Genomic DNA, 20,393 nt, shown 5'->3' with positions numbered 1-20,393 from the left:
ATGCTCTTCTTTCTAAACCATATTATTTCTTCCCACGGCGAATGTGGAGTTTAGCTGGCCTCCTCACTCATCACTCTGCTGTCCCCGAAAGCCATTTTTTTCTTCTTTGTATTCGGGGTACAAGTCATTAAAGCAAGTCGAAACAATCTTTGTCCGTGCCACTGTGCATTCGATTCGTGACCAGATACATTTCAGTTTCTTGTTTTTTTTGATTTGGATACATTTCAGATTTCATTAGCTTTTTATTTTTTCGAGACATCAGATTTCATTAGCCGAACAAGGAAACTTTTTGGCAGCAGCAATCGCGCACCCGAAGCCCAGTGCAGTGGCCCACCACCCACCCACAGACGACCGTTGGGGGGCGCCGGTCCGGTCCGGTCCACTTTAAAAGGCAGCCCCGTGCGCATCCACCAAATCGATCGATCCATTTCGAAAACGCGACCCGACTTCCCAATTTCCCCCCTTTCCCGTCCCCATTCCAGCCCAGCCGCCGTCTCGCTGCCCGTTGCTCCCCTTTCTTCCCCCGAGAGCTAACTCCCCGCCCGCCGCAACCACAGCCGGAGAGAGAGAGAGAGAGAGAGCGCGAAGAAGGCGCGCCGCCGCGAGGACGACCGAGGCCGAGGAGAGATGGCGTCGAGGATGGCGTCCAAGGACATCATCACGCTCAAGGGCTCCGCCGCCATCGTCAGCGAGTTCTTCGGTACGCGCGCGCCGCCACCCGATCACCCTCCTCCCTCCTCCTCTCTCCAGTGTCTGATCGCGTGATTCGGTGGCAGGTTACGCGGCCAACAGGTGCGCGACGTCGTCTCTATCCCCGACGCCGGTTTATTTGAGATGGAGCGGGTAAGAGCAAAATTTCGGCAATGGGGATTGATTCGTGGTGTTTGGTGTGGCTGCAGCATCCTGTACAACCGCGGGGTGTACCCGGAGGAGAGCTTCGGCAAGGTGAAGAAGTACGGCCTCCCCATGCTGCTCACGCAGGACGAGGCCGTCAAGACCTTCCTCACCAACCTCACCTCCCAGCTCTCAGGTTCGTCGTCCTCATCTGAGATCTCTTGTTCCGCCTTGTTTTGCTCATCGAGGAAGGAGCATCCATTATTTTGCTCCTCACCTGTATGTTGCTGCGGACTGCAGAGTGGCTGGAGGGTGGGAAGCTGCAGAGGATTGTGCTGGTCATCATGAGCAAGGCCACCGGCGAGGTGCTCGAGCGCTGGAACTTCAACATCATCACTGACGGCGAGGTCGTCGAGAAAGGGTATGCACGCCGCTCTGATTCCCCCTGCCTTCCTGTCTCTTCGATCATCCGATTCAGTCCTAAATTCCTAATCGAACTGAAGAAACAGCGGTTGATATGACGCTTCTGATGGCTTGTCAGGGCGGTGAAGGAGAAGAGCGACAAGGAGATCATGAGGGAGATCCAGGCCATCATGCGGCAGGTCAACTCCTGCATCTCCTTCCTCCCCTGCCTCGACGAGCCATGTAAGGAAGGATAAGCATTAAGCAAAGCCATGCCGCCATTGCTCCACACCCTGTTGGTTGTACCTTGCGCTCTCAGTTGGGGCACTCTCTCCCTCTTTTAACTGTCGCGTCGATCATTTTGGGCAGGCATATTCGACGTGCTGGCCTACACCGACTCGGACACCACCGTGCCCTTCACCTGGATGGAGAGCGACGCCAAGCTCATCGACAACCCGCAGATGGTGAAGCTGCACTCGTTCGACACCAAGGTAACAACAACAATTCACTCATCCTCCGTCCATCGGTGGTTGCACTGCTCCATGAAACCTAATGCTAATGGTGTGTTTCTGTGACGGCAGATCCACAAGGTGGACACGCTGGTGTCGTACAAGGTGGACGACTTGGACGAGCAGTGACCTGTGGATGTGACCCAGAGCGTCCAGACATCCCCTGTAGGCGTGAAGCTCTCTCTGTGTGAATCGTTCATTCACGTCTGGCCGTCGTTATCGTACTGTTACCCCCCTGCCTCCCTGCGTCTACCAAAACCTGTACTGTTATTTCTCAAGAAAAAGTACTGTTATGTTATACCTGAATTGGATGTATCGCCTGCCGTTTTCCACGCACAGGCTCTAAGGCGAAGTTTGCCAAACAAACCCTATGTGTCAGTTTTGTCAAATAACTACTCCCTCCCTTGTCGCGGATATGAATGTATCTAGATATATTTTAGTTCTAGATACATCCATTTCTGCGACAAGTAATTTGGAACGGAGGGAGTACGTGTCAGTCTGCCTCATTCAACATGTAAACAAAAGCGGCCTTCACGCTTTTCAGTGTCACAAGTAACTCCTGTATTGGATCTAAACCGGAAAACTAACAAAAGCTCCTGTAACAACAGCACCGAGCAAATTGAAACTCGGGAAACCTTACAGGGGGCTAACAAAAGCTCCTGTAACAACAGCACCGAGCCATTCCTATAGTCTTAAAATATGGCTCCCGAATACAGGAATACATTTACAGTCAGGGATGCCTAAGATTGGCTTCGAACTATGTTCAGCTGTATGGACGGGCCACTTCTATGGTGGACATTAATTTAGGGGTATGTTTTCCCATTTATTTTTTATTATCATAGAGCCCAAAAACTTGCCCATTCGGCCAAAACATGGGCAATGGGCAATGGGCAATGGGCAAGCAAACCCTCTCCACCTTGGGCAGGGCGAAATTGGGCTCAAAACCAACATACCCCAGATATAGATGCCCTTTGTCGGACAAATGACGCAGGATCAATCTACAAGCGAGCGCATCCCCTGGTAAATCACGCCAGGGCGAAGATCGTCCAGAGTATCAGCAACTCTGTAGCCACTATACTCCCTGAGGAGTGTCCAACCACGCCGTGATAGAAAATCTCTGAAGTCGTCTTCAGTGTAGAATGTCTTATCTTCTGTCCGGACTGTCATGCGGTCTGCATCTTCAAATGTGCAGAGTTTGATTGTTATCCCTGAAAATGAACATCCGGGGATGAGATTGTAACCACTTCCTCCGTTCACAAATATAAGGTGTTCTAACTTTTTTGTGAATCAGATGTATATAGACACGTTTTAGTTTGTTTGTTCACTCATTTCAGTCCATATGTAGTCCATATTAAAATATCCAAAACATCTTATATTTGTGAACGGAGGGAGTAGAATTCTTGTAATGGAGTTAAAAAGAACTTCAATAGTGATTAAACCAACAATTGCTTTGCTTCATACATATTGAAACAATTTCAATAACAATGTGAATACACAACACAGGTTGCCGAATAGGTTCATCTCAGTGGGGTCATCATGATCATTACTGGAAGCATCAAAATGAATGCCCATGAGCCATGCATAGAAGATTTACCGATTACTGACCAGTGACCAAGATGATGCAAGATAGATGCAAAATTCATCAAGTCGGGAAGGAAAAATGAACAATAATTTATCAATGATCCATAGAACTATACTATGTCCTTTTTGGTTCTTAAGATAAGAAAAGTAAAGAATCTTATTTCTTGGAGAAGAATACATTTCACAATTACCATTATCAAGATGAAGAGTATATACTCCGACTGGCATGTCCCTGTCCAAGGAACGAACAACCTCGTCCTCATCTTCAAGCCAAAAAGCTCGCCTTGTTCTTAATCCAAAGGCCGATTTGATGGCCTCTTTAATTGCCTCGGCAGTACCATCAATCCCTATTCTTTTAGTATAGTCACCCCACTTGACTAGGATGACCCTCCCACCATAAGTACCTTGATTATCTCCACCTGTATGAGGTTTATGCAGGTTTCCCAATCAATGCAACAGATTAAGAAAAGGAACATAAATAATTGAGTTGACCTGAGAATGTTATTATTCAGTGCTAATTTGTGTTGCTAGAGGTGAGTGTTTGTTCCATCCAAGCAAAGTTCTAGCACCTTAAAACATAGTCATAAAATTTATGTGTTACCTATCAAGTAGAAATACACTAAAACAGTAGCAGCAAGCCATCGAGTAATAGGACTATCAACAGATGTTTCCACATTCTAAAAATTGCACCTATGAAGAGTTCGTTACGTTTATAGGTTCTTAAAATCTTTTTTGTCTTCAGGTTTCTTAAAGGAGCAGGATATTCACATAACCAGAACAAATACTAATCCAGTTAAACACCAAATTCAGTTCATCAACTGAACAGTTGGACAGCAGCATTCCCAATCGTTCCAGTTTCATGCTGTTGAAAATCCGTAAGACCTTATAATGTATTCAACTTTCATTGTGTATGAACCAGTACCATTAGTTGAGGTGTCTCTCCAGTTCCATGGATTCACACCATTGGTTGCAACTGCATCAGCTGTCGTTAAGGCAAGTGGATGACTCGCTGTAAAACAGAAACAGGCAAAAAAATAAATTCACCACTGATCATACCCTTGTCTTCACAAACCATAACTGCAGTAGCCAAATATTGATGACAGAAGTTGGATTATCAAAATACATGAACTGAATAATAAAACGATAAGGTGCAATTCAAGTTTGAGTTAGTACCAAACTGGTCAAAACGTCATCTTTACATGATGGCGCATCTGACTTTTTTTCCTTGATTAGTGAGCTATTCGGTTTAGATGTCAGGTTTTTTCACGAGTGAAGTGCAACAGAGGTCCTACAAGTATACCGAGGGTGTCAAGCAGTGGTGTAGCCAACGGGTGTGCCATGGACACCCAGAATTTTGAGGTATTTTTTTACCATATAGGAATTTGTCCAAGTTAACCCTTTTAAACAGCCCCCAAGCATAATAGGCAATAGTCCAATCAATTATGTTCTAGTGTGCACACCCACAATTTTATTTCTGGCTACGCCACTGGTGTCAAGTTAGTCCTAATAGTGCGGAAGTGCGTATTTGTGTCCTGTGCAATAAGTGAGTCACAAAAGGTCCTACCTGGGCCAAAACAGTGTTGGCCTGCATCATGGTGGGTCGAGCACACTGCCACATAGGCTGAGGGTCACTTGGCAGCAAAACTCTCACCAGGCAGTTACAAAACCTTTTCCAGCTACAAAAATGTTGAATTTTCTAATCATAAATCCTTTTCTCCATCCTCCTATTTATTACCTCTCTTCTTCTCCTACCAACTGCTCCTCTCTCTCTCTCTCTCTCTCCACTTTTCCAACACCCCACCTCTTTCTCCTCTATCCCATTGTTGGGAGACCCTTCTCCTGTTTATCAGCAGGGACGCGGGCAAGATGGGTACTTCTTCATTCGCCGGAGCTGACCTCTGCTGCTCGCCTCCGAATCACCCCTGAACATCACACGATTTGCCCTTCAGCTGGCCTAATTAGCAGTGGTCAACCCACCACACTTGGAGGTCAGAACTGATTCAGCCACGATAGGACCTGCAATGCCTCACTTATTGCATTACTGGGACTAAATATGCACTTCCATACATTAGGACTAACTCGACACTCTCTGCCAGTATACTTGTAGGATTTCTAATGCACTTTACTCTTTTTTTGTTAATTTACAATGATATAACTGTGCTTTTCAATCAAAGATAATTTCTTTCCCTGCATTCTCCTTTTGAGAGTTTTTAATCTCCATGTTTCAGTCTAAACAGTGTTAAAATTATGTATCTTACCATCTGGCAATTTTTTTTATAAAACCTCACCAGTTTTCTTTCTAGAATGAAGTTAACAACTAGTCAGTAATGAGAAAAAAAAAGCTCTACAAGGCTAAGAAAAAAAGGCCTCACCAAGAAACTCAGTATTGTTGGCACATTTTTGGTGTGTTCACCCATTAAATGAAAATAACAACTGGTCCACAAACGACTTTAGCTCAAGCTTGGTATGTTAACCTCTAGGCAGGCACAACGTTCTGACAGAATATTGAGCCAAGTAAGTGGAAGATCATAGGTATAAACACGAAAGATGCTGACAAAAGGAGATACAGAAAGAAATAGGTAGCAATTAGTGCAGGGGAAGAATATATTAGTACCTTCAACAGGGCCAAATGGAATGTTGGCATCTTCAAAACCTAGATTGATAGCAGTGAACATGAATCCATAAGCTAACAGAAATCCAATCGATCATAAATCAAATATAAACACAAGTCCCAATGTTCAGTTACTAAACCCAGCAGTCATTATTGAGTAAGCAGACCCACCAGACACATATAAATCCAAAACCATATCAGATAGTGCTATCTAGTATGCACCCACCGACACACAACCCCGAGCTGGAGACCCATACAAATTGCAATGAACTAACTTCATGCTACTACACAATGTTGTGCCAGTAGTCAGCCAATGAACTGGACAGAAAACAACACTGTAATATCCGAATTTCTGCCGTTAGGTGCTTCTAACAGCTTAAGTTGCTATTAATTGGCGGTGCACAGGCAATAATTAATTGATGCGTACCTAAATTTACACTGATTGTATACCTAATCCGTTGATCTATGGTCAAAACTCGAGGTTGTAAGTTGTCATACTACTGTGACGAAGAGTTGAAATGCCTCTATCCATTTCAGCACAAAAAGCAAGGCTGTCTTAGTCAGAAGGATAAGGGGGAGCATCATACCTTTATCCGCGAATTGCAGGTAAGACTCGATCTTGGAGGTGGGCGTGGGGCTCTTCGCGGCGCCACCTCCACCACCACTCCCCGCGGGCGAGGCGGCCGCCTTCCCGCGGCGCTTGAGCAGGTCGTCGATCTCCTTGTAGTAGGCCATCTTGGCAGAGCCGTTCCCGCCGGCGCCGGCGCTGCTGCGGGCGTGGCTGCGCGCCTTCTTGAACTCCTTGAGGAGGTTGCGCCACTTGTCGGTGCACATGGTCGGGGAGCGGTCGAAGCCCTGCTCCCGCATCTTGGCGGAGATGGCCTCCCAGAGGTGCTTGTTGGACTTGGAGGTGTTGAAGTGGTTGTCCATCTCGCGCCGCAGCGCGATGAGGCTGAGCGTCTCGTCCTGGACCCAGGTCTCGGCGCGCTTCTTCGGGGCCGAGGCCCGCGAGGAGGAGTCGTGGTCGTGGGCGCCGCCGTCCTCGCCGCTGCTCTCCGGGAGCAGCAGCGGCGGGGTAGGCGGCTGCGGCCCGGAGAGGAGCATCGTCGCGGCGGAGGAGCGGCGCGAGGTGGTGGGGTGGAGCGAGACTGTGTTGCGTGCGTGAGGCGAGAGGGGAGCGGTGGTGGGAGTGGAGGCTCACTGGAGAGCGCAGCCGGGGCCCCTCTCCCGACGAGGGACGGTCGGGTCTCCGGGGAGGAGGACAAACTTATCAGAGGACGGCCCTGCTGAGCCCGGCCCGGCCCGGCCATGACCCGTATGGCCAGCGTAGCGGGCTAGTCGAGCCCAGTAAATTTCAGGTAGCACATCCAAGTCGAATCCTCCTCAAGGCCTAAACCCACAACCTCCCTCGCCTACTCTTTTTCTTTTGTAATCCTCAAAAAAGAAAAAACTCTATTTCTTTTGTCTAAAAAAACTACTCTCTTTCTTGAAAGAAGTTCATAGTTCACCCTAAAATGTGGGCTCACGGACACATAACCCCCCTGAAGTGACCCTAAAATCTACAAAACCGGCAAATCATACCCTTGAGGGCTTCTTTGGATCACAGGATTTGCAAAACAAAGGAATAGGAAAAATGGAGGATTTGATTGCCATGACATAGCCAATCCTGTTGATTTTTTCCAGAGGTCAGACCTCATGTGTAAATTCCTTTGGAATCAGCACCTTGGAGACCCAATCCTGAGGAATTTTAATGGCCCAATCCTTTGATCCAAATGCGTTTCATAGGAAACAATCCTGAGGATTGATATCCCATGAAAATCCTCCAATCCAAAGAAGGCCTGAACGGTTTTGGGGCTGACGTCACATTTTAGGTGGTTTTGACTGATAATTACGATGTTGACCATTTTTCTTTTACCCTTCGGCTGTGAGGATGTTGAACCCAACAAAAATAAGGGATGACCCGATCAATTTAGGCAGTCTTCATTAGATTAGGATTGAACTCCAACCGTTGTGAGGAGTAGCTGGCATGGCATCAGCGACTTCATCCTCCGCAGGGGCAGCGGCTCCGGTCTTTTGTTGGCATGCAGCCTGATGTTGAATCTTAATTTGTACGCATGGTAGAAATTTTAGGACGAAAGAACGAAGGCACTAGCTGAAAATAGTCGGAGCAGATTGAATCGAACTATCAAAGCTGACGAACAGTTGGTGGAACGATCGACAATTGGGCCTCTTGCTCACCACAGAGGAGCCTATGCCACCACGGACAAGCTTCGGCAGCAGCCAGCTGACTCCATGGTGGGTTGGTGGCCAAGTTTGACGCGAAGCACAACGATGGCGGTGGAGCGGCCGCCCGCCAGAGTGACGGGCTGGCGCCATCGTGGTCTTGAACCAGCATGTGGGGAGCGTCTCCGTGGTCCAAGAATAAAATCAAGCCGTCTATCTTCGTAGTGTCGCACGGCTCCAATGCGGCAGATGTTACCGCCGGCGTTGACATCATCGACTCCATTCCACGGGCCACATCTCCCACGCAAGCAACACGGCGACTACGTCTCGGCGCTTGTCAGAAGTGTTGCCCTTTGGTGCTGGGCGCCATCCATAGTGGACGAAGCTCGGGTCGATGGGCTTGCCGGAGAGCCGCCAGCAGCGCTGGGAACACCGGGGGGGCTCAGGAAAGGCGGCAGAGGCGTCGGGCATCCTTAGAGCTAGGGAATCATGCACAACGGTGGCAGGCCAAAAATGAGGAAGACAACGTCCATGCTGTAATTCGGGAGGTGAACCGTGCTACTTCTTGAACTTGCGTTGGTTTTTCCCTTGAAGAAGAAAGGGTGATGCAGCAAAGTAGAGATAAGTATTCCCTTAGTTAGAGAACCAAGGTATCAATCCAGTAGGAGACAACGCACAAATCACCAATACCTGCACAAACAATCAAACAACTTGCACCCAACGCGATAAAGGGGTTGTCAATCCCTTTACGGTCACTTGTAAAGGTGAGATCTGATAGAGATAGATAAAAGTAAACAAAAGATAAAGTAAATAGTTTTGGGCTTTTTTGGTTTATATATCAGAAAGTAAAAGATTGCAAAATAGTAGTTCGGAAATTTATATGATGGAAAATAGACCTGGGGGCCATAGGTTTCACTAGAGGCTTCTCTCAAGATAGCAAATAATACGATGGGTGAACAAATTACTATCGAGCAATTGATAGAAAAGCGCAAAGTTATGATGATATGTAAGGCAATGATTATGAAATGTAGGCATCACGTCTGTGTCAAGTAGACCGACTCCTGCCTGCATCTACTACTATTACTCCACACATCGACCGACTCCTGCCTGCATCTAGAGTATTAAGTTCATGAAGAACAGAGTAACGCATTAAGTAAGATGACATGATGTAGAGGAATTAACTCAAGCAATATGATGTAGACCCCATCCTTTTATCCTCGATGGCAACAATACATCCACTGGGCATCAAAGTTCATCACCAGTGCAAATATAGGGAACAAAGCAGCATATTACATACACTAGCCGTCAAAATTGGCCACCAGTGCAAATAAACACGGCAGCAAAACAAGAGCATAACTGAAACAACTTCAGAAGAGCTCAAGAAACATGGTATCCACCATGCTGGCAATAAGCTTAGCAAGCTTATTAGCTTTGTCGTGTTTGGCGCTAAAATTTCCAACGCTTGCTATTGCACCAGAAAGTATGCACCTGAATGCTCCAGGGACTTCCGCAGTCCTCCCGCTTCTTGTCGCAGCACAACTGATCGATGTCTTTCAGCTTGTAGTTGAGACTCAACAAACCAAACTGATTCGGACAGTGAGTTTGAATAGCTTGTGCAAGCGGTAGTGGCCAGTAACTCCAACACTAAGCCAAGACAGGACTTTGGGGTTGTCTCACTGTCCTCGAGATAGTCTTCCTTAGTTGTTTTATCAGCTTTGTTGTAGACCAACAAGGATGTGTCACTATCCTGAACCTTATCTGCATTACTTACTTTACCATTGCTTAATAAGGCACTCTTCCCCAATATTCTGTCAGCATTCTAAAAGAAGAAACAAGCAGACACATAACAGTTTAGCATGTACTAGTATATGAAACTCATTTCGGTGAACCAGTTCATTAGTAAGGTGGACAGGATTAAACTACCAAGTCTTCTATTGCCAAGTACTAGTACATAATAAAAGCATTAAACAAACATATATCTATGTCCTATGGTCACTGCATTGTCTTGCCAAATCAAAATAGAGACACGGTTCAAATCATATCAGTTCAAGACAAAGTAGCAGTGAAAGAATACAAAGCGTGAGAAACTACACGGCACAACAAGATTTCAGATGGGTGCCACGGGTCTACATGTACAACAACACTATTGGCTCTGTTGTGATGCTAGTAATGTGCATGATATGAGAAGTCAACTGTATACACAATTGAAATTGAAATCAATAGAGCTATTGATAAGAGCAAGCCTGTTAAAGAAACATGCGTGAACATACATGTTGTGTCATTGAAGTTTCGATTGGATCCTTCAATTTAAAAATAAGTTTGTATGAGTAAATACAGTGATACAAGAGCAAAGCAGTATGCACGATAGCAATCATAGTTAAAAAAGACGCGCCTAAGCGAGCACTTAAGCACGCCTAGGCTCTAGGCGTTGGCGAAACGCATTGCGCATAACTACTCTTAATCTGTGCATAACTGCGCATAAGCATGCGCTTTGGTCAGTAAAGCGCAAGGTGGTGGAAAACGCACAATTAACGCCTAGCGCTTTTTTGAACTATGATATCAATGGAATCTTAAATTAGAACAGTTGTTCGTCAGGTTTAGGCACTTGTTCTACATGAACAGAGTACAGTAAGACGCAAGAATATAGTACTTAAAAATAGAAAATGAGCTCATAGACCTTACCACATTCTTGGTTCAGGACCAGTACAGAACAAGGCGTTCCCAGTCATCGTCCAGTAAATGTGTCTTAGGAGAACGTAAGCGAATTTGATGAGTTTCTTTGCCGGTGAAGTACGTTTTCTTCAGGTAATTCCGATACTGCCACCAAGCATTCTTGAAGATAGCAGAGGTATTAGCACAGGTTACCTCATCCTGAGTTTTCAAATCGATCCTTCTCTATAGAGAAAAATGGAAAAAATTATTGTATTATAACCATCATGCAGGTAGGATGTATGGGATAAATCAAAGTAATTGCCATGAATAACATTACTTACACATAACTCCTGGACAAACACCTGCAACTGGCATTTTCCTTCATCTTGTAAGTGCATCTAGTGCCCCTTAGTGATTTTGGTGTATTGAAGACTTATAGGTTAAGGGACTAATGTGTTTTTGAGTGTACACATGTCTATAAGTCTATGAGGAGTTTGATATTGACAGAGAAAGTCGACCCCTAAAAATGAGGTTCTTCGACTGAAGACTTTGGATTTCTGAAGACTTTGAAAGTGAAGAAATTGGTGCAATCCTAAAGACTTGGTATTCATTCGAGGAACATGAAGCATGAAGACTTTTGTTTTCGTAGTTTCATTTTCTCTTTCTTGAGTCATAGGAAACACCGTACTGTTAAAGGGGGTCGAGGAAATATTAAGGAAAAAATTTCCATGTGATGCTCAACTGAAAATCCTACACCTACCAATCCCTTCGAGTGAAGCCATTGGAAATCTCATACAGTTCAGTCATATTCTTCAGTGACAGAGACGAAGTTCTTCTGGTCTCTGAGGAATTTGTTCTGACTGAGGAGTTAGGAATTCGCCAGTGCGGATTGCCTACACAGTGAGGAACTTGATAGCCCTGAGGATTTTGCTACTCAAAATTCCGACTGTTGCTGTGCTATGCGCCAGCTATCCCAAAATATCTACCCACCTAACGGTCATATCATTGAAGGGCATTTATTTCTTATCATGTCGGGTTGCTTCCTAGGCTATAAATAGCCGCCCCCTACAACCACTAGTTGGTTGGCTGCTCCAAGAGAGAAACTGACACTTGTCATTTGAGAGCATCCCATCCTCCGAGGACTTTGAGCAAAAATCATCAAGTGAGGAAAACCAAAACCCAAACACCTACAAACCCCAAGTGATTGAGCATCACTGAAGAGATTGATCCTGCGTGGATCCGACGCTTGTTACCTTTGAAGACTGTGCTTCTTCCAAACGGTTAGGCGTCAAGGTCTAGAGCATCCAAGAGGAATTGTGGATCGCTGAGTGGCCAAGTTTGTGAAGGTTTGGAAGTCACCTTAAGACTTACCATGAGTGATTGGGCAAGGTCTGTGTGACCTTAGCTCAAGGGGAATATGATGAGGACTGAGTGTTCTGAACTGCGTGTTTAGAACTGGGTGTCCAGGACTGTGTGTCCTCAGGTTTAAATACCTAGCCGCCCTAACCAGACGTACAACTGTCACAGCAATTGGAACTGGTCTACCAAATCATTGTCTTCACCAAGCACACTGGTTCTATTTCCTCAACTCTTTCATTTCCTCATAACTGTGTTGAGTGCTTGTTCGTATCTGTGCTTGAAGACTTTGACTGAAGACTTTCTCAATTTTCTCAGTTCAATTTCTTCAGTCTGTTAGTCTTCATCCTATGTTATCTTGTGTTATCCTGTGCTTACGCTTTCTGTACTATGTGCTTGTCTTCATTTCATTATGATGACTATGCTTGTGTTCTGTTATGTTTACTTTTGAGTAATTATTCCGCTGTTAGTAGTTCTTCGCTAAGGAATTTCCTCACCTGCAAATTCCTCAGTGAAGAATTCATAAAAATCGCCTATTCACCCCCCTCTAGTCGATATAATGCACTTTCAATTGGTATCAGAGCAAGGTACTCCCTTGTTCTGTGTGATTTTGGTTTGACCGCCTGGAGTTTTAGTTATGTCGACCGCAGGTATGATCAAGGTCTCCGCTGGATGTCCTACCTTCGATGGGATAGACTACCCCTACTGGAAAAATAAGATGCGAATGCATCTTGAGGCAATTGATAACGATCTCTGGTATGTTGTGGAAAATGGTGTTCCCTCAGTCACACCTTCTCTGAATGCTGCTGATGTGAAGAGATTTAAGCAACTCGACTCTCAAGCGAAGAATATCATATGTGGGCATCTAAGCAAAGGACAGTATGGAAGAGTGAGTGCTTTGGAAACTGCTAAGCTTATCTGGGTTAGGCTGTCCAAAGTCAATGAAGGAGTCTCAACACAACGTGACTCTCGAGTTGATGTTCTTCACAATCTCTTCAACCGCTTCAAAAGACTTGATAATGAAAATGTTTAGCTGACCTTCGATCGCCTCACTGACATCTCAAATGAGCTTCAAGCACTTGGTGCCACTGACATCACCGACCATGAGGTGGTGAAGAAATTGCTGAGATCACTTGATTCCTCATTTGATACTCTGGCATTGATGATACAAGAACGTGCTGATTACAAGTCACTTGATCCTGCTGACATCCTCGAGAGGCTAAATACTCATGAGTTCCAGCTTGCTGAGAAGAGAGATCTCTATGGTTCGAGCTATGGCAGATCACGTGCCTTGAAGGCCAAGGCTGTGTCTAAATCTGAAGATGAAGATTCTGGTAGCAGCATTGGTGATCCTGAAGAACTGAGCCATGAGCTAGCACCGCTCGTGAAGAAATTCCAGAAGTTCTTAAGACATGGTTGCTACCTCTTGAGCTTGCGTTGGATTTCCCCGAAGAGGAAGGGATGATGCAGCAGAGTAGCGTAAGTATTTCCCTCAGTTTTTGAGAACCAAGGTATCAATCCAGTAGGAGGCTACGCTCAAGTCCCTCGTACCTGCACAAAACGATAGCTACTCGCAACCAACGCGATTAGGGGTTGTCAATCCCTTCACGGTCACTTACGAGAGTGAGATCTGATAGATATAATATTTTTGGTATTTTTGGTATAGAGATGCAAAGTGAAAATTAAAGGCAAAGTAAAAAAGCAAAGCAATATTAAAGTGATGGAGATTGATATGATGAGAATAGACCCGGGGGCCATAGGTTTCACTAGTGGCTTCTCTCAAGAGCATAAGTATTCTACGGTGGGTGAACAAATTACTGTTGAGCAATTGACAGAATTGAGCATAGTTATGAGAATATCTAGGCATGATCATGTATATAGGCATCACGTCTGTGACAAGTAGACCGAAACAATTCTGCATCTACTACTATTACTCCACTCATCGACCGCTATCCAGCATGCATCTAGAGTATTAAGTTAAAAACAGAGTAATGCTTTAAGCAAGATAACATGATGTAGAGAGATAAATTCATGCAATATGAAATAAACCCCATCTTCTTATCCTCGATGGCAATGATACAATACGTGCCTTGCTGCCCCTTCTGTCACTGGGAAAGGACACCGCAAGATCGAACCCAAAGCTAAGCACTTCTCCCATGGCAAGAACTACCAATCTAGTTGGCCAAACCAAACGGATAATTCGAAGAGACTTGCAAAGATAACCAATCATACATAAAAGAATTCAGAGAAGATTCAAATATTATTCATAGATAGACTTGATCATAAACCCACAATTCATCGGTCTCAATAAACACACCGCAAAAAGAAGAAGATTACATCGAATAGATCTCCACGAGAGAGGGGGAGAACTTTGTATTGAGATCCAAAAAGAGAGAAGAAGCCATCTAGCTACTAACTATGGACCTGAAGGTCTGAGGTAAACTACTCACACTTCATTGGAGAGGCTATGATGATGTAGAAGCCCTCCGTGATGACGGCCCTCTTCGGCGGAGCTCCAGAACAGGCCCCAAGATGGGATCTCGTGGATACAGAAAGTTGTGGCGGTGGAATTAGGTTTTTGGCTCCTGTTCTGATCGTTTGGGGGTACGTAGGTATATATAGGAGGAAGGAGTACGTCGGTGGAGCACCGAGGGGCCCACGAGGTAGGGGGCGCGCCCTAGGGAAGGGGGAAGCCCCCCACCCTCGTGACCGCCTCTCTGATGCCTTGGCGTAGGGTCCAAGTCTCCTGGATCACGTTCGGTGAGAAAATCATGTTCCAGAAGGTTTCATTCCGTTTGGACTCCGTTTGATATTCTGTTTCTCCGAAATACTGAAATAGGCAAAAAAACAGCAATTCTGGGCTGGGCCTCCGGTTTATAGGTTAGTCCCAAAAATAATATAAAAGTGGAAAATAAAGCCCAATATAGTCCAAAACAGTAGATAATATAGCATGGAGCAATCAAAAAATATAGATACGTTGGAGACGTATCAGTGGTCGCTTTGGAAAATCCTTAAGGAGCAATGATTCCTCATCCAGTGACTACAAGAAGAGGCTTTGTCATAAATGCAAGAAACTTGGACACTACATTCAAGATTATCCTCGGTGGGAAAAGGAATCAAAGAAGAAGAAATACAAAGATTACAGTTCTGATGATGCGAAGAAAAAGAAGAAATCCTCAAAATCTTCATTATCAAAATCCTCGAAGTCTTCATCTTACAAGAAGAGCAGCTCCAAGAAGGCTCGGGCGTTCATTGGCAAGGAAATGGACTCTAAGGCTGAATCTGAGGAACATGAGGAAGAGGAGGCATCTGAGGAGTCTGAGTCTAGTGTGGCAAGTCCATTTTCAACTCTGAAGAAAATGGCTTCACCAACAAGGCTGATGGAAACAATGATAACTACGCTCCCACCTATTGCTTCATGGCAAAAGGTGCCAAGGTACTCAAATACCCCTCCTCTGAATCAAGTGAGAATGAATCTGATGAAAACCTCAAACCCAGTTACTCCAAACTTGCTAAGATTGCTGTAAAACAACAAAAGGCTTTTGAAAAGGTTCAAAACATGCTAGACAAAAGTGATGATATGTTGGGTGAAGAAATGGATCGCACTAAAACCTTGGCTGAAAATCTTCAGAGACTTCAGTCTAGGTTTGACAACCTTCAAGGTTATCATAACACTCTCTTATCTGATCATGAGAAGCTTTCATATGAATTTCTTCAAAGAAAGCAAGATCTTGAAAAGCTAAGAGTGAGTTATGAAGATCTTCAGAAGGAGCGTGATTCATTACCTGCTCAACAAATCAGCGCTTCTCAGGAAGAATTTGTTCCTCCATGCTTGAAGTGCATTGAACGTGAAACTGCTAATTCTTCACTAGAATGTTCAAATGCTGCTAATGTTTCAAATTCTTCACATGCCTCTGCTATCACTAATTCCTCATCTGAGGACACTGCTAGTATCACTGACGATGCAGGGCTGAAGGAATTGTACATGACAAGCATGTACAAAAGCCTCAAAGGGCATCAGACTCTTTGTGATGTGCTTAAAAAGCAGATCCTCAACAGGAACCCTAGGAAAGAGGGTATTGCCTTTGAGAGGAAACTCAATGCTGATGGTACATATTGGAAGCCTGAGCAGTACCCCAAAACCTCATGGGTTGCTGCAAAGGGACCTCCAGTTGATCCATCTAACTTATCTGGCTTTGCATGTGAATCTCCTCATTCTGATGATGAGTCATTTGACTCCAACTATAAACTGTTCAAAAATCAGAATGGTGAAATATTTGCTAGATATGTTGGCACTAACTGCAGGAACGGTCCTCCTATGAAGAAAATCTGGGTTCCCAAAAGGTGCCTTGAAAGTCTTCAGGTGAATGTCCTCAGGACACCACCTGTGCAGAATAGGAACCCCAAATCAAATTCTTCATATGGACCAAAATCCTCAAAAGGATCAAAGTCATCATATGAATATCATCGTGCTAACAACTCTGTTTCACAGGTGTCGGTGTCAAAACCGGCGGATCTCGGGTAGGGGGTCCCGAACTATGCGTCTAAGGCGGATGGTAACATGAGGCAGGGGACACGATGTTTTACCCAGGTTTGGGCCCTCTTGATGGAGGTAAAACCCTAAGTCCTGCTTGATTATTCTTGATAATATGAGTAGTACAAGAGTTGATCTACCACGAGATCGGAGAGGCTAAACCCTAGAAGCTAGCCTATGGTATGATTGTATGTTGTCCTACGGACTAAAACTGTCGTGGAATTGTCACGTCAGATGTCCTAGTGTAAGGACTTAGTCATGAGGCCAACGCATCTATGTGGTAGCTTGAGAGGGGTTGAGCGGAATCGAGAGACGCAACACAAGACAGGGATTTAGACAGCTTCAGGCCCCGGGAAACATCATTCGGTAACAACCCTACATGCTGTTTGAGGCTGGGTCTCATTATCATCGTGAGGGAGTCGCCGTAAACCGGCTCTCCTCTTTGTGTCTAGCCCTAAGATTGTTGATTGTTGTCTGTCCCTCTTTGGGGAGCCCTGCCCCTCCTTATATATGTTGAAGGGGCGGTTTACATGTGGAGTTCTATTAGGATTAGGACTAGTCTATCTCTAATACAAACCGGATACAAGTCCTGGTCTTAACTCCTTGTAAGGTAAATATTCCTCATGCCTTTCCTCTTAAACCGGCCCACCATAGTATGAACCGGCCTTCATGAACCGCCCGTTGGGCCACCGGGTCTTATCGCTCTTCTAACCCGCCTGCCGGATTACCAATGAACCGTAAACCGCCATGTCCAAACGGGTCGCCAGTGAATCGTCAAGTCTTAGCCGGGTCTCAAGTAAACCGCCAAGTCCGGCCGGGTTATACTTCCGGCCGGTTTACGCCGCGGGGTATATCCCCGACATTAGCCCCCAGTTTAATTTGGATTTATCCATGTTAAACTGATCCTGTAAAATAAACACAAGAACAAATTTGACAGGTTGTGCTCCGGGTTAAGAATTCTTGTAGACCGGCACCTGATCATCCTTAAGTCCTTGTCATTCCCTTCTTCTAGGAAATCCGAATCAATAATCAGCTTCATACTTTAAATTGCTGACGTTGGTTTCTCATAGAAAAATATTGTGAAGAATAATCCACTTGAGTCGGCTTCAAAAAACACCGGCTTAAGAAATTTTGGTCTTGAAATAATCATCTGATATCCATCCGGTTTGAAGATGTAGAACTTGCCGGTTTATCATTGCTAAAACTGCCGGGTTATAAAAACTGATAATTCCGTTTTATGATTGTTGATGATGCCGGGTTATGATTGTTGCAGACACCGGGTCAATCTGGTTTGCTCAATACTGAGAATTTTGAAAATATTTCTTCTTATATGCATATTACCTGTAGCCCCCAAGTCTTGAGCAGAACAAAGTGATGGTTTAAGACTTGCTTCAATATAAATACTGCCACTTTTGAATAAATCCATGTTGTTCATCCCAGTCACTAGTAAAAACTGAACACTCCATATTATGTAGCCCCCAAGTGCCAGGTTGTCATGCTTGCAGCAACCTGTGACTTGTAATTGCTTATAAAAACTTCAATCAGTATAGCCCCCAAGGGCCGGTTTAGTAAGATAATACTGAACCGGGACTTGATATATACTTGAATGAAAGTAACATCTTATAATGTAGCTTCCATCGTAGGGCTTGAACCCACGTCCACAAGGTTAAGAACTTTGTGCTTTAGCAACTGAGCAATGGATCCTTCAATATTATGGACGAAAAACTTGTGTACCTTGAATTGTTGATAGGAGCAATTGGTAGCCCCCAAGGGCCGGCTCATTATAATATGATGAGTCGGGTCTTCAATAAGACTAGTAAAAATGACTTTGCACTAGCCCCCAAGTGTCATGATGCATGCTTGCAGCGACATGAGACTTGCATGTAATCTCAATTTGAATAATGTAGCCCCCAAGTGCCAGGTTGTAAGCCTGCAGCGACTCGGGACTATTACTTCCATTGTAGAATAAATCATATCCTTTGATAAAATAATAGCCATTGCGCTAAAACGACTTTGAAAACTCAGTAATACCGGTTATTAATAACCATAAAAATCCAGCCATGTCGGCTATTCAAGATAATATAATCCGGTGAAAACCTTATTCATTCAATATCATAATGAAAATTCAGCCAAGTTTGGCTATTTGAATAATATAATCCAATGATTTATAAGCGCATAATTCCGATGGCGCAATCCAAATGTATATATACTGGCGACTTATAGTCCAAAAGCCAGGCCGGTTTAACAAACACCGGATAATTTCTCATCATACTGGCGACTTATAGTCAAAAGCCAGGCCGGTTTAACAAACCTGTTTCTGTATACAACAAGTTTAAAGTGTCCTGGCGGTTTACCGCCGGACGGGTCATAATGCCCAACATATAACCCGGGTTTATAACCAAGGCTGTACTTAAGAATAATCAAATATGAAATATATCATACCTGTGACATTGAATCACATTGTTGGTTTTACCAACTTTTTGTAGTAAGGGTGATAACCCAAATCTTGAGTACTGATAATTCCTTCCATATTGTGCCGGTTTATGATAAAACCGTGCCGGGCTGTGATAAACACCGGATTAACCATATATAATATTGGTGACTTGTAGTCAAACCAGACCGGGCTGATAGACTCCGGATTATAACTTGATCGTGTACTGACAACTTGTAGTTGAAAGCCGAGCCGGGTTGATAAACACCGGTTTACTCCATAATAGGATGGTAACAGAAAATCAAACCGGGCAGATAGCCTCCGGATTAAGATTTGACCGTGTTCCGTCAATTTGTAATTTGATAGTCGAACCGGTTTAAGAATTGTCGGTTTAAAAACGCAACAAAATAAATATTTATCAAAACAAAATTTCAAGCAAAGGCAATGATAAAACCGTTTGCAAAAAGAGGCTTATTTGAGCTGATCAGATGGCGTTACCATGGTCGGACACGACCAAGCTCCCGATAGGTGTAGCTATGGTTCAAGTCAGCCAGGTCCCCAAATGAAACCGTGGCATTTATGCCGATCAAGTGGCATGGCAATGGTTCGGGTTCGACCAAGCCCCCAAGTGATTCTATGGCCTTAGGCCGATCAAGAGGCATGACTGGTTCAGACGTGACCAAGTCCCCAAGTGATCTGGTGGCTCTCGCCTATCAAGAGGCGTGACTATGGTTCAGACGTGACCACAAGTCCCCAAGTGATGTTGTGGCTTTTCACCGATCAAGAGGTGTAGCGATGGTTCGGACACGACCAAGCCCCCAAGGGATGTTTATAAAATTTTCAAGGGGTAAACCGGAGGCCGCTTAAGACAGAACAGCTCTGTGTAACCACGCATGATGTAAAAGAACAGTGACCCCGCTTTATGAAGCAGAAACCCCCATGTGATCAATAATATGTCAGGCCAGTAAGGCGGGATACCCATGTTTGAACCGCGCATCCTCGCAGCAGGTCCTCTTCCGCAATTTTAAACTTTTTGCAAGAGATAAATTCTTCTTAAACCGGGATCTTGAACCGGATATTGAGAGCTTCAAAGCTTTGTGGGAGATATCTTTCCCTTGAGCCGGATTTTAAACCGGAATCTTTATTTTTAGCCGGAAATTTTCTGATGGCCTTTAAACTCGAACTTGCGAGAAGTTAATTCCCTTTTGAACCGGACATTGTTAAACCGGATTTGAGCGCTTCAGAGCTTTGTAGGAGAAT

The 20,393-nt window shown here is 44.6% G+C and overlaps 2 protein-coding genes across 2 annotated transcripts; one reads left to right on the top strand and one right to left on the bottom strand.

Moving 5' to 3' along the window:
• Positions 1–421: 421 nt before the first annotated feature.
• On the top strand, positions 422–2,111 carry LOC123189576 (mitotic spindle checkpoint protein MAD2). The gene is made up of 7 exons (XM_044602021.1): positions 422–700; positions 777–792; positions 900–1,030; positions 1,135–1,255; positions 1,376–1,479; positions 1,606–1,727; positions 1,818–2,111. Exons 1-7 carry the CDS (start codon positions 628–630, stop codon positions 1,872–1,874), a joined length of 624 nt encoding a protein of 207 aa, XP_044457956.1. The 5' UTR covers positions 422–627; the 3' UTR covers positions 1,875–2,111.
• Positions 2,112–2,344: 233 nt separating this feature from the next.
• On the bottom strand, positions 2,345–7,187 carry LOC123189575 (trihelix transcription factor GT-1). Its single transcript, XM_044602020.1, has 5 exons — positions 6,525–7,187; positions 5,941–5,979; positions 4,249–4,335; positions 3,518–3,745; positions 2,345–2,953 (listed from the first exon to the last, which is right to left on the bottom strand). The coding sequence occupies exons 1-5, from the start codon at positions 7,039–7,041 to the stop codon at positions 2,739–2,741; spliced, it is 1,086 nt and encodes a 361-aa protein (XP_044457955.1). The 5' UTR covers positions 7,042–7,187; the 3' UTR covers positions 2,345–2,738.
• Positions 7,188–20,393: the final 13,206 nt, after the last annotated feature.

The sequence above is a fragment of the Triticum aestivum genome, chromosome 2A (genome assembly GCF_018294505.1).
Source record: "Triticum aestivum cultivar Chinese Spring chromosome 2A, IWGSC CS RefSeq v2.1, whole genome shotgun sequence".
Taxonomy (NCBI): domain Eukaryota; kingdom Viridiplantae; phylum Streptophyta; class Magnoliopsida; order Poales; family Poaceae; genus Triticum; species Triticum aestivum.
Note: the sequence above shows the minus strand (reverse complement) of the source record. Positions and strands in the feature narration are given on the sequence as shown.

Coding starts and splice junctions, on each gene's coding strand:
- LOC123189575 (XM_044602020.1), bottom strand. CDS start 7,041: ATGCTCCTCTCCGGGCCGCAGCCGCCTACCCCGCCGCTGCTGCTCCCG. Junction 4,336..5,940: donor TCCATTTGGCCCTGTTGAAG/GTACTAATATAT, acceptor TCTGTTTTACAG/CGAGTCATCCACTTGCCTTA. Junction 2,954..3,517: donor TACTCTTCATCTTGATAATG/GTAATTGTGAAA, acceptor GTTCATTTTCAG/GGATAACAATCAAACTCTGC.
- LOC123189576 (XM_044602021.1), top strand. CDS start 628: ATGGCGTCGAGGATGGCGTCCAAGGACATCATCACGCTCAAGGGCTCC. Junction 1,480..1,605: donor CCCCTGCCTCGACGAGCCAT/GTAAGGAAGGAT, acceptor CATTTTGGGCAG/GCATATTCGACGTGCTGGCC. Junction 1,728..1,817: donor TGCACTCGTTCGACACCAAG/GTAACAACAACA, acceptor CTGTGACGGCAG/ATCCACAAGGTGGACACGCT.